The 20,318-nt window shown below is 35.7% G+C and overlaps 1 protein-coding gene across 1 annotated transcript in view; it reads right to left on the reverse strand.

Moving 5' to 3' along the window:
* Positions 1-20,318, reverse strand: part of ATP8A1 (ATPase phospholipid transporting 8A1) — a 283,721-nt gene that overhangs the window by 186,185 nt on the left and 77,218 nt on the right. Inside the window, exons 10-16 of the mRNA XM_017870339.1 lie at positions 19,977-20,104; positions 15,242-15,353; positions 13,730-13,895; positions 12,180-12,307; positions 8,456-8,533; positions 7,439-7,527; positions 1,679-1,723 (exon numbers count right to left, since the gene is read on the reverse strand). Of these exons, the coding sequence (XP_017725828.1) occupies positions 1,679-1,723; positions 7,439-7,527; positions 8,456-8,533; positions 12,180-12,307; positions 13,730-13,895; positions 15,242-15,353; positions 19,977-20,104 (746 nt within the window). The remainder of the gene's footprint in view (positions 1-1,678; positions 1,724-7,438; positions 7,528-8,455; positions 8,534-12,179; positions 12,308-13,729; positions 13,896-15,241; positions 15,354-19,976; positions 20,105-20,318) is intronic.

Raw genomic sequence — 20,318 nt, forward strand, 5'->3', positions numbered from 1 at the left:
TGGCAATTTGCCTCAAGGATCTAGAACTAGAAATACCATATGACCAGCCATCCCATTACTGGGATATACCCAAAGGATTATAAATCATGCTGCTATTAAGACACATGAACACGTATGTTTATTGCGGCACTATTCACAATAGTAAAGACTTGGAATCAACCGAAATGTCCATCAGTGACAGACTGGATTAAGAAAATGTGGCACATATACACCATGGAATACTATGCAGCCATAAAAAAGGATGAGTTTGTGTCCTTTGTAGGGACATGGATGCAGCTGGAAACCATCATTCTTAGCAAACTATCGCAAGAACGGAAAACCAAACACCGCATGTTCTCACTCATAGGTGGGAATTGAACAATGAGATCACCTGGACACGGGAAGCAGAACATCACACACTGGGGCCTATTGTGGGGTGGGGGAAGGGGGGAGGGATGGCATTGGGAGTTATACCTGATGTAAATGACGAGTTGATGGGTGCTGACGAGTTGATGGGTGCAGCACACCAACATGGCACATGTACACATTTGTAACAAACCTGTACGTTGTGCACATGCACCCTAGAACTTAAAGTAAAATAATAAAAACAAAGTTAAAAAAATGTTAAAAATTACTTGTATGTAGGTGTCAAAATGTATGACACTCCAAGCAATGGGTGTGTGGTGTCTCATCAGTTGTCACAAGAACCAAACAGCTGCCTGTCATTAACCCTAGGTGTTGTGAGATTTACTGAAAATTTTTACCAAAGCTTCACTTCACTGAAATAAATTCCCTGTTGAAAAATATTTAAATGATGTTATTCGACTTCAAAGTATATTGAAAATGTGGCTTCATCATCAAATACATGAGTAATATGAAAAATAAAAATGTAATGACCTATAAATTCTCAATGTTTCTAAAGTTACCAACATTAAAATAAACTATTTCCTGAAATTTCATTTGCCCACCAACTCATGATGAATTATAGAAGTATCAAAATAAATTTGGACTCTCCAAGATGAAAATATAAATTCACAAAGGGGAGGAATTTTAAGGTTAAAACCAACAAAAACTCATAAAGTAGTGAAGTTAAACTTGTAACACGCTGTCTTTAATGATGCCAAAATTAAACACATTAAAGTGCTTGGTAGCATAGTTTTCTAACATTTGGTGTAAATTTTTAAAATGTTCACTTTATAGCCTGCATACAGACTTATTAGAATAATCGTAAGAAACATAGAAGGAAATTTCCACTGCTTGGGCATGTTTCAGTAGCGTCTTTTAGTAGCTCTGTAAAGTACATAAGTAGTGGCAGAAGGTGGCAGTACTGAGCTAGAAAAACCTCAGAGGGCTTCAGGAGCTGTAGCTGAAACCTGAGGTAGTCCAAAGCCCACACTCTGGAATTGATCATTAGACTTTATTATAGATAAATAATGTAAAACTCTGGCAAACCTAATCTATAAACTACATGTTTCTAAAATAACTAAAGTTTCTCAATCAAAAATCAGGAATATTCAATAGATTTCAAGAAATATCTACTTTACAGCATTGTTATCCTACCGGCTCAGCAATATACTATATATATACACACATACATATATATATATAAAAACAAAAGATAGTGAAATGTGTCTCACAAAACAATAAAATGCAAACCTTTTAAAGGGATCAATGAAGCGGAAAGTTCCATAGAGCTTACCATTCATCAGGAGAGCAGCCATAATCCTCAGGTTCAGGGACATGGCTTCAGAAAGCAAGAAGAGAGGCAGAAAGAGAGGAAAAATAATCACAGAAAGGCTGGAAACATAAAACCACGAAGAAGGGAAGTATAAAAAGATGGATCACTGAAAAGTTAACAAAACGAGCTTTTAGCTGAATCTGAAAGAACGGCAGTTAGTACAGTAAATAGAACATAACGATTCACGGTAGCCAAGCAGGTTTACAAAGTTATCCTGTAACTGTACAGCCAATTTGCCTCTTCACTACAACATTTACTTATTTTATCCACAAAATTCATAATTCAGTAGGAATTATTTGAACTTAGCAGTTTAAATACATGCTAAAGCCAATGGAAAATTAATCATGTGTTATATAATCAGATTAAAACATTTTACGGTAACAAACATGCTAATATCTTGTAACAAACTATCACACTAATAAAATTTGTTAAATACATTTTAGAAGTAACTTTGGCTACCATGAGATGATGGTTACTTCAAAAGGCACATTAAAGTAAAAGTTACCTGCGTTTCTATAATTAAATGGAATCTTAGTTTAAGAGATTAAATGATATTCAAAAATTTTCACTTAAACTATAATTCACTCATTAAAACACTCTTTATCTCAAACAGAAAACATATTCATCAGTATCTTCTTTAATTTCATCAATTTGCTCATCTGAACACTAGGAAAGTCTGATAGATGTATTTCATTTCAGCCAGTCATGTATTCAACTGGAAGGGGCCCATAATACATGACAGACCAGATTTTCTTATTTTCCATTTCTTTCGTAATATAATCATTCGATACTTTTCCTGTAAATTTACTAGATATATAGTTTTAAAATACAGAGTTCAGTACAAATGAAAAGTCACTGTTATTTTTGACAAATATACAATAAACTTTGTTAAAAACTCATGGGATCCTTTCTCTCCCTAAAAGTTCAACCTTTCATCAACCCAGCCAAGGCAGGGACTTCATCATTCCAGGGCACCTCTTCCACTACCAAAACATTAATTTGCTTCCAGTGCAGTATCCACTATATCACTCCAATCACAATGGAGGTGGTCCCTTTTAACTCACTATTCTCTCTCCTACCAAAGGGCTTTTGTGCCTGTTAACAAAGAAGGGCTAATCAAGCCCTTTGCAGGCTGGACTCCAAGAAAAGGAGTTGGCATGCTGCAAAGCTCTGTGGAAACTGGCTGCAACTCCATGTTTAAAGCAATCACTTCTGATCAACCTCAAGGCTTGGACCCTAGCCCATGGGCTGTGCCAGGGAAGGGCCTGGTACTACCCAAGCAACACTGAGCATGGTCCTGCCAAGCTGCACTAGCCCCGATCTCATACCAGGGCACGGGATAAAATTTCCCAAGTCACGCAGCTTAAAAGCTCCAGAGCGCAAGTGTCAGAGACCCTCTCCCCAACTCTGGCGCAGCCCTGGAAGAATTCTGAGGACTACCTAGAGCCCAGTGAGCAGTAGGTGGCCGGCACATCTGCCACTGATCCTATATGCAAGTTTCCCTCTGATTGCCGCTCCAGAAGCTCTGGTGTCTACGTGGTATCTGGCTTTTTGCCTTTGCATGTGCCTGTGCTGCAATATCTACCTGGTAAGTTCCTCACTTAATCAAATTCATTCGTTTTTTTTTGGAGACGGAGTCTCTCTCTGTCGCCCGGGCTGGAATGCAGTGGCCGGATCTCAGCTCACTGCAAGCTCCGCCTCCCAGGTTCACGCCATTCTCCTGGCTCAGCCTCCCGAGTAGCTGGGACTACAGGCGCCTGCCACATCGCCCGGCTAGTTTTTTGTATTTTTTTTAGTGGAGACGGGGTTTCACCGTGTTAGCCAGGATGGTCTCGATCTCCTGACCTCGTGATCCGCCCGTCTCGGCCTCCCAAAGTGCTGGGATTACAGGGTTGAGCCACCGCGCCCGGCATCAAATTCATTGTTAGATCTCAACTCCAGAATCACTTTCTTAGGGCATATTTCCCTGCCTTCCCTGTTTAGATCAAACCACCCATCATAGCCTCACATAGACTTCTATATTGTATTAGGACTTTATATTTGTCTATACGATTACTTAATTAGCATCCACTAACTACCAATTAGACTATACACTTTAGGCAGGAGGAAATCATGTGAACTTTTGCCTATTTTACCTCCATTATTTGTCAAAGTGTCACATGCATCAACACTTCAGATATGCAGTAAATAAATGAATGGGGTTGACTAGCATTCATCACAAGTCATGGTAAGCAGTAAGATAAACATGGTTGTAACAAGATCTTGGGAGTATTATGATAATTGTGAAATTTCCATGGTGAATCTCTTCTCGGGGTTAAAGAAGTAGCCAATCCTTTCGGCAAATATATAGCTAAACCAAATACTGTCAAGTAAAGTTATTCACATAGTATACAGATTGCTTTTAAAACTTATTTTTCATTTAAAGGGAAAATGCAAATGATGTTAATATGAATTAAATGCCTTGTCCACACACACAAAGCATTATTCAGTTTGCTTAACAGAATTTCTTTTTAGAGAGTGTACGTTGTTAAGCCTCATCCAACTTATTCTAAAAGTAAGGTCTAAATTTTTTTTACAAAGATGGCACTTAGGGCTGTATCCCAGAATCTTTACTCTATTGAGATTTGTAGCCACTGAACAGAGAAACTGCTTACCTATTCCGGGTATTCAAGTAATTATTATAAAACTGACTTATTCCCTATAGGAAGCAATTAGCTGAAATGATACTTTAATAACTAATATTTACAGTAAAATATCTAGTTTATCATAAATTAAATTTACAAATATCACAATTCACTTACATTTTACTGTAATTGTCCCATTAAAAGATCTAATGAAATAATCTAATAATTTTAAGCACATAGTGCATTCCTAACTAAAAGTTGATTTCTACAAGATAATCATCATCGGCAACTATGTACAAATCTTTTTTATTTTATTGCCTATCATGAATCCAATTTGGGGCAAAGGTTCAGGGAAATGAAAGAAAATTTATTAAAATTAAATTCTGATGTACTGTTTTAAGTGTTAATTATAATTTTCTTACAAATGTATGGAATACACAGAACTAGCTAGGAATTATACTATCAGAAAACTTCAAGCCTTATTTTTCTAACTGATAAGACACAACAGAACTCACTTGAACCCTATCTGGGGTGAAACTGAGCTGTACCTGATGTTTTGGCAACATTGAGGCAAAATCAGCTCTGCACTTGTAACTCCAAATGCTTTTGTCAGGATATGAAATTTTGTGTTACTCTCTGGTTTTGCCATCTTCCTGGGGGGATTAACACCTTGGTTTCTTCCACTGTGATTAGAAGTTCTCATACATAATAGTTGCCACATCAAGTAATTGTTAAATGCTGCTCTGGGGAAAATGGGATAGCAAACCAGGTGATTTCCCCTGTCTAGATTCCCATAAGCCAAGAGTGCCCAGAGGAAATCCACATGGAAAAGTGCTTGACAGTAATTTCTCTCACTCCTTCATATCTAACCATGGAGACTGGCTGTAATTAAGTAACAGTGTTATGTTCTCTGCTGTAAACATGTGGTCAAGTCAGAAGTCATGGTTTCTCCAAAACCTTCAGACATCAACAACTCTCTACAATGCTAACAATCTAATAACCCACCAGGATGTGTTTGGGAGGGGACACTGATAAAAACTCAAGGTTAAGGATGCCTAAAAGCACATACACAAACACGATCATCGGCAGCAGTTGAACTAGCTTTACTCTACATGGCTTCTGGTATTCTTGAAAATATGATACCATAACCAAAGAGGAAACAGATTTCGGTTTATGCAGTTAAAATTTGCAAACAGAAACTTTTGTTTTTTATTTCTAAACATTATGTTAGATTTCATATCTGGAAAAGGAGCTTATAAATGGTTTGGTTTCACTATCCACATCTTAAAGAGTAGGAAATATCTGAAAATAAATTTTCTAGGATTACATGGTAAATTCTAGACAAAGCCAGAACTCATGGCTTATGACTGCATCTCAGTATTAAGAAATATTTCCTCAAGAGGAAATTCACTTCACTGGCAATTTAATCTGAATGACAATACTAAGCTCAGACCCATCCTATACTATAACAGTTGTTAATGATGACATCATTGAAACAGACACAGAATAGCACTGCTCTTTAGAGCTACTGCCTAGGAGCGTTTAAGTACCTCTTCCAAGAATAAGAGAAAACCTGATAAAATGCAGAAGAAAAGAGAGGCTAGATCTGATTTTAGCTTTCTGTTCTGATAATTTCACAATCAATGATTACTAATTTGATGAACCTGCTTACTGAATTAAAAATCATACAAAGTAAAAAACAACGCCAATTATTCAAGATGTCACTATGGAAATACTAGTTATAAATGAATACATAATTGGTGTAAAAAAGTCACCATAAATCTGACAGTGTGACAAACTCTAGAATTGCAAGACTTTCATGTTCTCTACTGGGATGATTGTGGGTCGAATATATAAGTACAAGATGTCAAAAAGTGTGGCTGCAACTGTCCTGCTTCAGTAGCAATTTGTTGGGGGGAGGGTGGAAGAGCCAGGCGAGCCTCTTTCATCTAAGGAAATGAGGACGTCTTCAGATAAAGATGAAAAACAGCATCCAGCCCAGTAAACAGTAAGCATGCTTCTTAAATCAACAGCCTGTCTTTACAGTGTGAAAAAGCCACTCAATCAACTGTCTTTTTAACCTCATTTATACATAGAGTTTAGTCATTTTTAGTCAAGCTCTCACAACCCAAAGAACAAGGATATCTAGGAATAACCACACACTTTTGGGATGTTTCATGAAATAGTTACTTATTTATAATTTTAACTAAGGCATTTTCAAAATGTAACACTCTTTGTCACTGGCTTACGGCTCAGAGTGAGTGGGGGAAGAGTGGGTGCAAGCCAGAAAACCTAGAAGAAGTGTCCATGCTTGTATGAGTAGGAGATTGATATTTACTAGTCTCACCTGTAGGTAGATAAGGATAATTGGCAAGTTTGACAACAGGCCAATGTCAACCAACCAGGAGAGTGTTTCACCTTTTGATGTCTTTTCTAGGAAATGTAGAAATTAATTTTCTCACATTACACTATAAAATATTTTAAAGAGAAGGCTATGGAACAGCTTGTAAGCATACCTGGAAATAAGAAATACATTAAATGGGTGCTCAACAAGCATATTCTAAAGAATATTAACAGCTTGATAAAAGTTTCTGATTATATTAATTATCCTCCAGATTCAAGAGTTTCACGTCTCTACCTCCTTTCCATCATCAGAATTCTAGATTGCTCTATGACTGCAAAAAGGGGAGATGATAGAAGAAAAAAAAAAGTACCAAAAAGGATAACTGTCACTATTTTAACTTGAAAACTGACAAAGTCTGATTACCTGTCCTTACCAGATCCAAGCTATACTCTGATTTACAGTAGTGTCAAGGGAAATATGTTTGTTCCTTATTGCCAGGGCAAGAGAGAGACTGTCAGCAACACTAAACACTGAAGATACCATTGGGCAGAGCACCCACCTCATGTCATCCCAAATGAAAACAATGCCAAACTACAAATGCAAAATATATATGTGTCCTAAAATTATAACAGCTGCTTTTTAGACTAAAAAGAAAAAACCCACACCCTCCCCTAATAAGAACTCCCAAATATACCAAACTGTTAGCACTAATTAAACATATATTTCATGTCCTAATTAAAGGGAAAAACTCACCCATAAGCAACTCCCGCTATGGTGCACTTCTTAAATTGCATTACATTGCATGTTAGAGTACCAGTTTTGTCAGAAAATATGTATTTAACCTAAAAAAGTTTAAAATTTCTCATTAATATTTCAAAATATGCCAGTCTTTTATAGAGAAAAAAAATTCTCATGCTTTTTATTAACATTGCAGGGGCACAATGAATATTACTAAGGGATTACTTTCTGCACATTCATCAAGAAATATATTCAGCTTTTTAAAAAGTATTTTACAAATGAATCTTTTCACATATGAATACTAAACACTATCACCATACTAGACAACTAAATTATATAGACACATGCCTCAGTATGATCTGAATTTCCACTAGAAAGTGCCACTACCACTACTTAACATTTATAGGGCACTGAAACATCTATCAGCATTTCTCAATGCAACAGTCAACTGTAGAAGTTATAACAGCTTGCACAACTAACTTCATGCAACATCTGAATTGGTAAGCAATAAGAATAATTCTGGACTATAGGCTATTTGTAAAGTGTAAGTTGGAATATGGCAATGATACAAAAAAAGAAAAACTTTTTTTAGCTAGAATATGTAAATGGATTACAAATATACATATATGTGAATATAGTATGAATTATAAATCTAACATTCCTATTGACTAGACTCACATAGCTTCGTTGATGAACTTCTCCTCCCTTCCTGCTTGAAAGGTATGAAAAATTCTAAAACTACGTTCATAACTTGAAAAGAGCCAATATGTTGCATACTAGCTAGACTATATACCGAGGGACATCTCTAAGCTGTTGGAGTGTTTTACCTTGAGAGTAAAATCTGCTTTAGACAGTGTTTTTAAAAATTGATTTACTAAAAATGAGAATTATTCATCATGCTCTAACAAATGTATTATTTGAATAGTGGAAAATTAAAAGCTGCCCATTCATCTGAAGTTATCATACATGGCAGATACCACACCAAATCTGACTTTTTAATTCAACACATAATCAACAATAAATTGAGTTTACCTGGCCAAGTTCCTCATTCAGATTAGATGTTCGAGCCATGGCAGCAGTGTCTGTGGGTTCATAGTGCATGTCAAGATCCTTTAAAAAAAAAATTAAGTAAATCATTGAATACAACTGGTAATAAGTAATTGGGTAAAATTTTAAAAGAAAACAATTGGTATATTCATACTTCAATAAGTCACTGTTTGATGAACTATATGTAAGCACTAATTTCTTGTCATCCCTGTACCATTTAATTCAATTTTTCTGAAAAGTATTTAATATAGACTATCATATTCCACAGTAAGGGCAGAACAGTATGGTAGTTAGAGCCTGTCTATGAATCATGCAATCTAGGTTTACTATCATTCCACCATTTTCTGTATAAATGAACTATCATAAGGATTAAAAGACACCACACAAAGTGCTTCCTACTGTGTCTGACACAAGGCAAGTATTTAGTAATGTGAGCTAGAACTCAGCAACTAAACACTGCTCAAATAATTAGGTCTTCAAACCCCTGGAAAAAGTACCCAAGAGATTCTATCTGGTTGTGCTTTCTGGGTCAAGAAGGAAAAACAAAATGCACTTCTCAAAACATAAAATGTATAGTTTTTGTACTTATTTATACTTGCCTTTTGCCCAGTAATCATGAGACTTGACTATATTATCCTACAAAATAAATATCTTCTATAGTAGGCTATTTTATTAACAAGTCAGGGCTGTAGTTCACAAATTTTCACATCAAATGAAAAGGCCAAAATTCAAAGCCCGTCTCTCCCATCTCTGTATTCTGAACAGATGAACATCACTTCTGAAATAGGCTATTGAGTTTTATGTGCCATGTTTTAAGAGAGATATTAACCAACTGGGCCTTCGTTCAGAAGAGAAAGTGATCAGAATAGAGATTAATCTGGAAGTCATATTAACTGAAGGACAACAGAAGACAATGGGGAATGTTTAATTAGAAAGGAAAAGATAGGATAAACTGGCATGATAGCTGAGTTCAGCTATTTTGCAAGACTATCATTCAGAAACAAGATTCAGCACTTTCATAACAGACCCATTGGGAAGAACCAGAATCAAAGGAAGACAGTTATAATCTCATTTTCACATAAGAAAGTTGTCTTGTAAAAGAAGGCTGGAAAGTCAGCATTCTGTCAGATGTTATAAAATCTCTGTATATTAGAAAGGTGGTTGAAAGCATAAGCCTGCTGGGTTAATCCAACATTAAAATTATATAATTGTTTGAAAAATATTATTTTTGAAAATGGAAACAATAAAGTGATTACCTAGCTTACTTATGTGATCCTCACAATGAGTTACCCTATTATTGCTATAAGAAACTTCAGTAAGTCTTACTTATATTTGTACATATCCTATTATACAATTTTTTAGCCATATATCTCCTGCATGAAGAGAGCCACACCTGCAGCTCATTTTATATTTCTAAATTACACTGACTTCTTACCAATGACTTAAGAGATTGATAGTTTAGGTAGAACATTCGTTACAAGAAGATACTAAGCAGTTACAAAAGTTATCAGTTATTTATTAAAAATTCTAATTTGTTTCTATTGAAAGACTTTGCAATGATTGAAAAAGAAAGGATCATCAAAAATAACACAAAGTTTCTCAAAATAAAAGAAAAATTAAATTTTCTGGCAGATTAGGCCCACAGATTTAATTTATATAAATGCATTAATTTTAACTTCGATAAAACTGTAAGACCACATTTAAAAATATTTAGAAAATAGATGTCCAACATTTTTCCAATATTTAACAATATCCAAGAAGACAATTATCAATAAAAATTTGAGTGAAGCTAAAATTGTTTACAGTGCGGAAAATAACATGGTATAATATACTAATCTGGTTGATATCAGTAACAATTACAGTATTATTTGTATAGTGCTTGATTATTTATGAGGCTCTTTGCTATGTCAAGAGATTCCTTAGTCCATAAAACCACTGTGAGATGTAGGTAAGGCATATTACCCCTATGTCTGTGTTCAAGAAAATAAGTTTCAAAAGAAGTGACTTGAGAAAGTTGATACACCTAGTAAATTATAATACTAGAATGACAATTCACATATTTAACTCCAAACTCATCGTTCTCTATCCATGACCACTATGTATTCTAAAATAGGTTTCCTGAACTAGAGACCCATTTTCCCCACAATGTCTGGTATGTAAACTTGCATGATTCTGAGATGAGGAACTCTGCAACAAATTAGGTTCAAAAATCTGATGCTGTAGTCAAGAAATGGTAGATATAATTAAAACCTTTTTTCTCCTGAGATATCAAAACATCCTAAGGACAAAATTATTTTGTAGGGTGATGACAATCATAATTCATATTTACCCAATTTATGAAGTATGCCTGGGTAAATTTCACAACTTCTAGTGTAACCAACAAGCTGATAGGAATGAGATTGTTGAAAAGGATGATGAAGGTCAAGAAATTCAGTCCAAAATTATTAGCGCCACCATCTGTTGGGAGAGGCAGGAAGAATGTCATTTACAGTTTTATATTTTATTTGCACTGACCCCAAATTAGCATAATACAAGTTTTCCATATTACGTAGCTTATTTGATAATTTGGGAGGAACACTTTGCTGATAATCTATCCTAATTCTCAAGTACATCCTTCAAGACAGAATTGCATTATTTGTGTTCAATATATTGTTAATCCAGGTAAGAGTGGCATAAAAGTACTAAGACAGTGAAAGGACTGTCAAATATTGCAAATCCTCTTCCAAACACAAAGTTTAGAGATATTAGAGAGAGCACTGAGGGTTTATAAATATAAAATCTCCACTGGGTAGAGTCACTTTTATATAAATTCTTAAAAGTATTTCCAACTTAAGGCATGCTTTAAGAGCAAACAATCAAGACAGCAGCAGCAAAAACAATCCAAACTATATGAGTACTATTCAGTCCTAGGTAAATTATTCTCCTAGGTACATTTTACTCTTCTTCCTCAATAATGAAAATAAAACAGCTATACCAGATATANCTCAAAATAAAAGAAAATTAAATTTTCTGGCAGATTAGGCCCACAGATTTAATTTATATAAATGCATTAATTTTAACTTCGATAAAACTGTAAGACCACATTTAAAATATTTAGAAAATAGATGTCCAACATTTTCCAATATTTAACAATATCCAAGAAGACAATTATCAATAAAATTTGAGTGAAGCTAAAATTGTTTACAGTGCGGAAAATAACATGGTATAATATACTAATCTGGTTGATATCAGTAACAATTACAGTATTATTTGTATAGTGCTTGATTATTTATGAGGCTCTTTGCTATGTCAAGAGATTCCTTAGTCCATAAAACCACTGTGAGATGTAGGTAAGGCATATTACCCCTATGTCTGTGTTCAAGAAAATAAGTTTCAAAAGAAGTGACTTGAGAAAGTTGATACACCTAGTAAATTATAATACTAGAATGACAATTCACATATTTAACTCCAAACTCATCGTTCTCTATCCATGACCACTATGTATTCTAAAATAGGTTTCCTGAACTAGAGACCCATTTTCCCCACAATGTCTGGTATGTAAACTTGCATGATTCTGAGATGAGGAACTCTGCAACAAATTAGGTTCAAAATCTGATGCTGTAGTCAAGAAATGGTAGATATAATTAAAACCTTTTTTCTCCTGAGATATCAAAACATCCTAAGGACAAAATTATTTTGTAGGGTGATGACAATCATAATTCATATTTACCCAATTTATGAAGTATGCCTGGGTAAATTTCACAACTTCTAGTGTAACCAACAAGCTGATAGGAATGAGATTGTTGAAAAGGATGATGAAGGTCAAGAAATTCAGTCCAAAATTATTAGCGCCACCATCTGTTGGGAGAGGCAGGAAGAATGTCATTTACAGTTTTATATTTTATTTGCACTGACCCCAAATTAGCATAATACAAGTTTTCCATATTACGTAGCTTATTTGATAATTTGGGAGGAACACTTTGCTGATAATCTATCCTAATTCTCAAGTACATCCTTCAAGACAGAATTGCATTATTTGTGTTCAATATATTGTTAATCCAGGTAAGAGTGGCATAAAAGTACTAAGACAGTGAAAGGACTGTCAAATATTGCAAATCCTCTTCCAAACACAAAGTTTAGAGATATTAGAGAGAGCACTGAGGGTTTATAAATATAAAATCTCCACTGGGTAGAGTCACTTTTATATAAATTCTTAAAAGTATTTCCAACTTAAGGCATGCTTTAAGAGCAAACAATCAAGACAGCAGCAGCAAAACAATCCAAACTATATGAGTACTATTCAGTCCTAGGTAAATTATTCTCCTAGGTACATTTTACTCTTCTTCCTCAATAATGAAAATAAAACAGCTATACCAGATATAATTGTAAAGTATACAAAGAAACAGACTGATGGTAGTAGCAGCTCTGATATTGAAATAATAAATCAGCAACTATAAAAATGACTTGTAACTGCAGCAAAGATAAATCAATGTAATAAAAAAAACTTTTAAAGTACCAGTTTTGCTATATGACTTTACTAGAATTTGCTTTCACACTTTTGGAAGTTAAATCTTTATTGGCTAAGTACTCATGAAATAAAAATGTAAACTCATTTCACAGAAATATCCAGGAGTTGTACATTAATACCACAATAATAAAAGGATAAATGTTCTAAAAGCAAACTATTTACTAGCACTTTCTCTAAGATAACATTTAATATGGGACTTACCACATTACCCACTTACGAGTTCAAAATGAAAGTAGCATTTGGTTTATAACATTTTAAACGGATATAACAACTTTTTGGTGGCTTTTAATTTAAATTTTTAAAATTTAAATATTTTATATTATATGTTAAATATAAGTTTAAATATTTTATATATTTATAAATATATCTTATCATTTTAAATATATTATGTATTTATTATACCACACATGGTCAATCTAGTTTCTTTACCATACACTTAACCATCTATGTTAAAATATTTTAAGGAATAGTTTTCATTGATGTATACCATAAATGACTATACTCAGTGAACGTTTCATACCACTATAGAGTTCTCATTATGTTTTTAAGGATTCTGAAATTTTAGGATTCCCAAATTTTACTTACACTTGTTAGAAATCTCATTGAAAAACAAAGATCAAACGTCCAGATATCTTGGCAACAAGGTCTTCTTTTTAGAAACAATACGAAATTCCATAAAGTAAATCAAGATCAATTGTGAAACAAATACATGTTTTAATCTAAAAAAGTGCAGTAAGCACTTGATTGCTTACAGTTTAGATTGAGATACCAGTCTTTTCCAGAATGCCTTCGATTCCAAATGGCTGAGCCCACAGAACAGACAAGAGACATGGCAATTAAGATACAAAATAAAATCAAAATTTGTACATTTGTAATCCGTTCCACATTTGAGAGCTTAAGTGGTGGACTTGTTGAATTCTGTAAAAAGAAACAAGATGAGTAATAAAAAATGTACACCAATGATTTAGCAATGTATACTTAGTATTCTGTTGAGGATGACAAAGTCACAACTCGGTATCTAGTTGTGGGTGGATACTTGAAAATTATGCGAAACCCATGACAAATGTAATAAGGTGTCAATGCTTAACCACCTCTTTTTTTCAAGGCCACTACACCACCCAGGACTTTTTCTAGGAAGTAAACTATAAGAAAGAAGAGGAGAAGGAAATGACATTCCTTTTGCAAAAACAGCTTTTGCATTGTGGCAGGTAGGATGAATAATGCATTACTTGCCTATGTAAGCAAAGAGGGTAGTCTAGAAACATTTAGTTAGTGTTTCCACTCAGGAAGAGAGGCAGACAAGGCAGCCCATGCCCCCATCCCCAAACAGGCACCTGGAAATTTCAACATATGAAGGCAACATTTAAAGTATCTCCGGCTTTCAAATTTCTGGTGGCATTTAGCAATTGTTTTACTGAATGCAGCAGCAATATAAGTAGACCTGGCTATAAATAATAACAGAGGCAAGTTTCCTCAGTTGTATTTGATGATTCAAATGGTTATGTAGACCTGTGCTAACCAAAAAATCCACCAGACAGAAAATTAAATGTCATAATCAATATAAAATGAAGATTTATAGAATTTATAAAATGGCTAGAGGCGGAATCACTAACAGCAATCTTGCTTGCCTATTGATAATACCTTCATGCCTGTACAAGGTACAAAGGCATTAGCTCTGAGAGCAGATTTTCATTTAGTTTCTTAAAACTATTTTCCACACCCATCTAACTATTTAATATTGATGGTATAACATAGAGACGGAGCAACTGTAGGCACGTGTGAAGATCAATGCAAGAATTAAAGCTGATGGCAAAAACAGCCTTGCGTATAAATGCTATGAAAAATAGTCATTTGATTCAAATTTCTAAAATATTTTTTAAAAAGATAGAAAATTAAAAATATGACTATTACATTAAAATTACAAGACACATATTTTAATGCAGATCACTTATCCTGACATAGACAAACTGTAATAATCACTATAATAGTTAGTAAATGCTGCCATAGACCCATACACAAAATTCTTGAGAGTTCATGCATAATCTCTAGCGAACCTTCCAGTATTCCTGTGTGCAGTGAGCTGTTCTTATAGGGAGGTAATTTCAAGGTCCCACTCACAGGAGTACCAGATTCTGAACGTATAGGGTTGGATCAGGAATCTGTGACAGATGGTCTCCTATGTTTGGGAGCACTGCACTGAGATCTACAAATCACACACTCACAAAAGCCTTAGGTCCAAAAGGTTTCAAAGAGATAAATCCCACCTGCATCAGCTTGGTGTCATGTCCAGTGTAGACAACTATTCCATGAACCCACTGTGTATTTCTCAACTGAGCTCCTCGAAGAAGAATCTGATCTGCTCCCAGTGGAACAGTGCTAGGATGGATTATGTTGACATTAGAAACAATATTTTCTAAAATGCTTAAGCACTCTAGTCATCACATAGTTACAAATGTTCCCATTATTAAAATAACCCTTCTCATATTTAATTTTTAGAAAGTAATTTCCCTCCAATACAAATAATTTTCTTAAACAGCAACAACACAAGTATTTAAGTTGTTTTTCCTTAACACCAAGCCAGTCATTTTCTGTAACTTCACTATCTGCTATGGACTACACTGTGTCCCTCCACTATTCACATGTTGAAGTTCTTACCCCCAATATAATGGTATCTGGAAATGACCCTTCAGAAGGTAATGTGATATAGAAGAGGTCATGAGGGTTGGGTCCTCATGAAGAGATTAATGCCCTCATAAAAAGACACTCGAGGAGTTTGCTTTTGTCCTTGTGAGGACACAGCAAGAAGGGGCCTTTTGCCAGCCAGGAAGATGACCCTCACCAGAACCCAATCATGCAGGTACTCTGATCTCAGATGTTTAGCCTTCGGAAAAGTGAGACAAATAAATTTCCATCATTAAAGCCACCAAGTCTATGGTGTTTTGTTATGCAGCCTGAGCAAACTAATACATTAACCAAAACAGCAGGTAATGTTTTGGAATTCAGAGGCTAATTTACACACCTATTTATAACTTTTCCTAAATTAGTAAGTCCATTTAGGTTTCTAAAAGTGTTAGGAAGTGATGGGGCTAAGGAATTTGTCTGCCCACCTCAGCCTCACCACACACACACACACTCACTCTCTCTCTCTCTCCCCCACCGCCCCCCACATCCCACCCGAATTAAAAACAGCTTTGTGCATAATAAAGGGCCAAAAAAATTCCTAAGATAAATACACAGCTCTCACCACTTATTTGCATTGCCAGCCCTGACCCCCTACAGACAAGTCCCTGTACTTAAAACCTCTAGAACATTCATTTTTATAGTATTTGAAGATTGGTTCCCCAAGAATTGTGAATAAATTTCAAAGAACAGTAAGCATTTTGGAGCTGTTCATTCCCTATCATTTAAACCACATTTTTCATGAATAAGGTCCAAGGTGGTATTTTTGTGGATTTTTCACAAGGCTACCCACTATGGTAGGTTATTGGGTGATATAACTCACACAGGGACATAAGAAGGAACAAAGTCACCACAGATATACTGGAGTTCTTGAGGAAAATGTAATACATAAATTTTAATGGGTCATGGATTACTATTACCAAGTCTTCATTTTAATAAGAGAAAAAAGGTCAAATATAAAGAAAATATATTTAAAAATTCTGGAAAAAGAAGGAAACAATTCCACAAGAAAAGTCTACAGACAACACAGAACATCTCTGTAAGTGGAGGCAAAGCGAGGCTGAGGTCTTCATTTCTGGTGAGCTGCTCTGGCCCAGTAGGCTTGGAAGGCTAGTAGCAGCTTGGGCCTCGGACATTCAGGAACTACACAAATTCTACTGACACAGCTAAATCAATCCAGATGGGTAGGTAACAACAGTACTTGAGTGAATCCTTAGGAAATACTATATTCCAATTTAGAGAAAGAACAATGCAACTGCAACTCTCATTCGTTATGTACAATAGCATGCCTTTAGGACATACCTGGAAGGAAACCCCTTCAGTGTATATATCAAGAGTAGGGGTGCATTTCAGAGTTGAAAGGGGCCTTGGGCCTAAAGTGGGTTTCCAATAACTTCTTGGGAAGCTGGACTATGCTCTGGGACACAAATGAGACAACTGTTCCTTACCCAGCCAATGGGGTATAATATGGCAACTGTCACCTCAGCATTGGTGGTGTGGATTGACTGGAATTAGATACAAACTCTTCAAAGGCAAAACATACCACTTTTCAATTACAAGGACTCAAGAAGAATTAGTTAGTTTTCATCACAACTGGTGTTCCAAGGCGTCTGGCATTAGACTATGACCCTCATCCTTAAAGGAAACAAAGTATACTCATTCCAAAGGGTCTCCAAGAGCTTTGGGTAATCATTGTAAACCCCAAATGTGCTACAGATACAAAGGTCTTGAAAATCTGTTTCTACCTTTCATATGAAATACAGCATATTATATAAATTCCCTTTGTACCCTGAATCTTGGCACCATCATACAAAGTTTCTCCTTCATGGCATAGATTTGCTCAGCATCAATTTGACAGAAAACTGTTAAGACATGGAAGCTGGCCAGTTAAGAATGTCAGACTATAGAAATAATACTGGCATAAATGGCCAAATCTATCATCAGTCTTTCACCATATGTTCACGGAACGATCACTGTGCAAATTTTAAAACAACATGTAATTACTTCAAGGATTACAGGAAAGCTTTTGGAGGATCTGAATGAAGATGACAGTTCAGGGTATACTTCAAATGTCCTTTAGAATTCAAACACTCTAATCATGCAATTACAAAATAATGAAAACACCAAAAACATTCTCTCAGGCTGGTGAGTTGAACTAGTATATTTAGCCAATATTTAGCCACTACAAATGCCTGGGAGATAAGGTATACCATAAAGTAGAGGAAGTAGGGAAAGAAGGGAATGGAGGAGAAAAGAGAGGAGAAGGGAAGCACGAAAGACTTCACCTTTTCTGCCTCATTTCTTTGCTCTCTTTGCAACAAAACTCATTGAAAAAGAAGTCTATACTTGCTATTTTCAACTCCTCTTCTTCCATTTTCTCAAACTTACTATCATCAGACACCTGTTCTAATCAGTTTCAATGATCTCCACTTTCTAAATGTAATTATGTTAGTGGTCAGTCTCATTGTACTTGACCATCAGCAATATCAGACTCAGTTTTGGTCCCTCTGCCTTGGTATGGTTTCTTCACTCCCTCGGTTACCATCCTATAAACTTGGTCTCCATCTCTTTCACTAGTGCCCTTGCTTTTCCCAACATAACGTTGGAGAGTCTTAGGATAGTTCTTAGGTCTCTTTGGTTTTCTGTCTATACTTTTCCATTCTCAGTCATTTCTTCCATCCTCGTAGCTTTAAATATCTATGCCATCTACTTCCAAATATATCTCATGAACCCAGACTTCTGTCCCAAACTTCACATATATATTCAACAGCCTCCTGGACATCTCTGTTTGGACCAGACAAACTTATAAATTCCAAAACTGAACTGCTTGATCTCTCTTCCTCAAAATCCTCCAACGAATTCCCATTTCACTCAGAGTAACATTGTCACAATGGCCTACAAAGCCCATAGGATCTGGCCCTCTATTTTCTTTAGGCCCTTCTTCTATTACTCTCTTTATGGATCACAGCACTGCAACCACACCGCCCTAACAATCCACAATTATTCCAGGCACTTTTCCACTTGAAGGTCATGTAATGATAGAACTAATAATTTACACTGACTACTCCTTCCATCTGGAATCATCTCCCTCCAGATGGTCAAAGGCAAACTTCCTCACTTCCCACTCATCACTGCTCAAACGTTACCTTTTCAATGAGGCTAACTGTGACCACCCTGACAAAAAGTTCTTCCCTTCCAAAGACACCCAATCTTCCTTACGCTGTGCTAATTTTTTTCCCAAAGTATTTATCACCTTCTAACATAGTATAAAATTTTCTTATTTCTCATCTTATTGTTTGTATGTTTGCCATTACCTTACTGCAAGAAAGTAAGCTCACAAGGTGCTGTGGTCTGAATGAAGTTTGTGTCTCCTCAAAATTCATATGTTGAAACAGAATTCCCAAAGTGGTGGTATCAGAAGGTGGGGCCTTTGGGAATGGAATTCATGCCCTTATAAAAGAGGTCTGAGGGCCTCCGCCATGTGAAGACACATACTGGGTGACACCTATGAGAAACAGGCCCCCAGCAGACACTGAATCTTCTAGTACCTTGATTTTGGACTTCCCAGTTTCCAGAACTGTGAGCAATAAACTACTGTCATTCATAAATTACTCAGTCTAAGATATTTTGTTACAACAGCCTGAACAGACTAAGGCTTAAGGCCAGGAATATTTATTTGCTTTGTTCACTGTTGCCCCCTTAACACCTGTAACTGGCTTGGCTGACTAGGTGCTTAATATGTACTGGTTGAATGAATGAGGAAAGGGGTAGAAGAGAAGAAACAAGAGAGGCAGGAAGCAGGTAACAAAAAGAGATGAGATGACTATAATTAATAACACAGGCTAGAAAGAGCATTTGAAATTTCATGGAGGAGACAATAAATTATCCAGTACAACAGACCCTCTGAAGGTAGAGTCTGAGCTCCTTGAAGCATCTCAAGATCACAGGAAAGGACCCAGGCCATGCAGATTGAATAGTTAAGCCTATAACATGAGTATTTTGGCCAAAGAATAAGCCACAGGTAATTCTTACTCCCATTGTTTACCCACGAAACAATGTCCCAGAAGCTTGGAATATCTCTGAAAATATCCTCCTGCCAGATTGGCAGGAACTCTGGGAAGTCATCAGCTACACTACATGAATGGATAAGACTCAACATCTTCACAGAAAGACTCAGGGTAGAATATAAATGCTTTAAAAAGGGTTTTGAGTACTCAAACTTAGCACAGAAGAAAATAATATGTATCCAGACTTGGATGACACAGCAATAAACTATGACACAATGGATTCTGTGTTTTTAAGAAGACTGATTTTACATACCCATGTCCATCAAGCCTTATGTTTCCAACAAAATCGTAGAGATGTCTGTTTGGACTTTCACACTCTATTCTGCCAGAAATCCTCATCAAACTGTCAATGTCTTTGATATCTGAAGTTGCTGGTAAGCCCTGTTTGGAATTTTTAAATAAGTAAAAAGTATATTAAATAAGTTGTATCTGGGAAAAGAGGAGGAATTTTGAATTCATCCAAGTCTTGAGATCTAAGGGATCTCATTATTTTTATAAGCAATTCTCCCTTACTCTGTCAAATCATAATTAAGAGATACCTTCCTCCCTGACTTGAGCACAGGTTTTAAGCACAAGAATAGGGCACCTTGGCCGG

The sequence above is a fragment of the Rhinopithecus bieti genome, unplaced genomic scaffold (assembly GCF_001698545.2).
Source record: "Rhinopithecus bieti isolate Rb0 unplaced genomic scaffold, ASM169854v2 scaffold_5179, whole genome shotgun sequence".
Taxonomy (NCBI): Eukaryota; Metazoa; Chordata; class Mammalia; order Primates; family Cercopithecidae; genus Rhinopithecus; species Rhinopithecus bieti.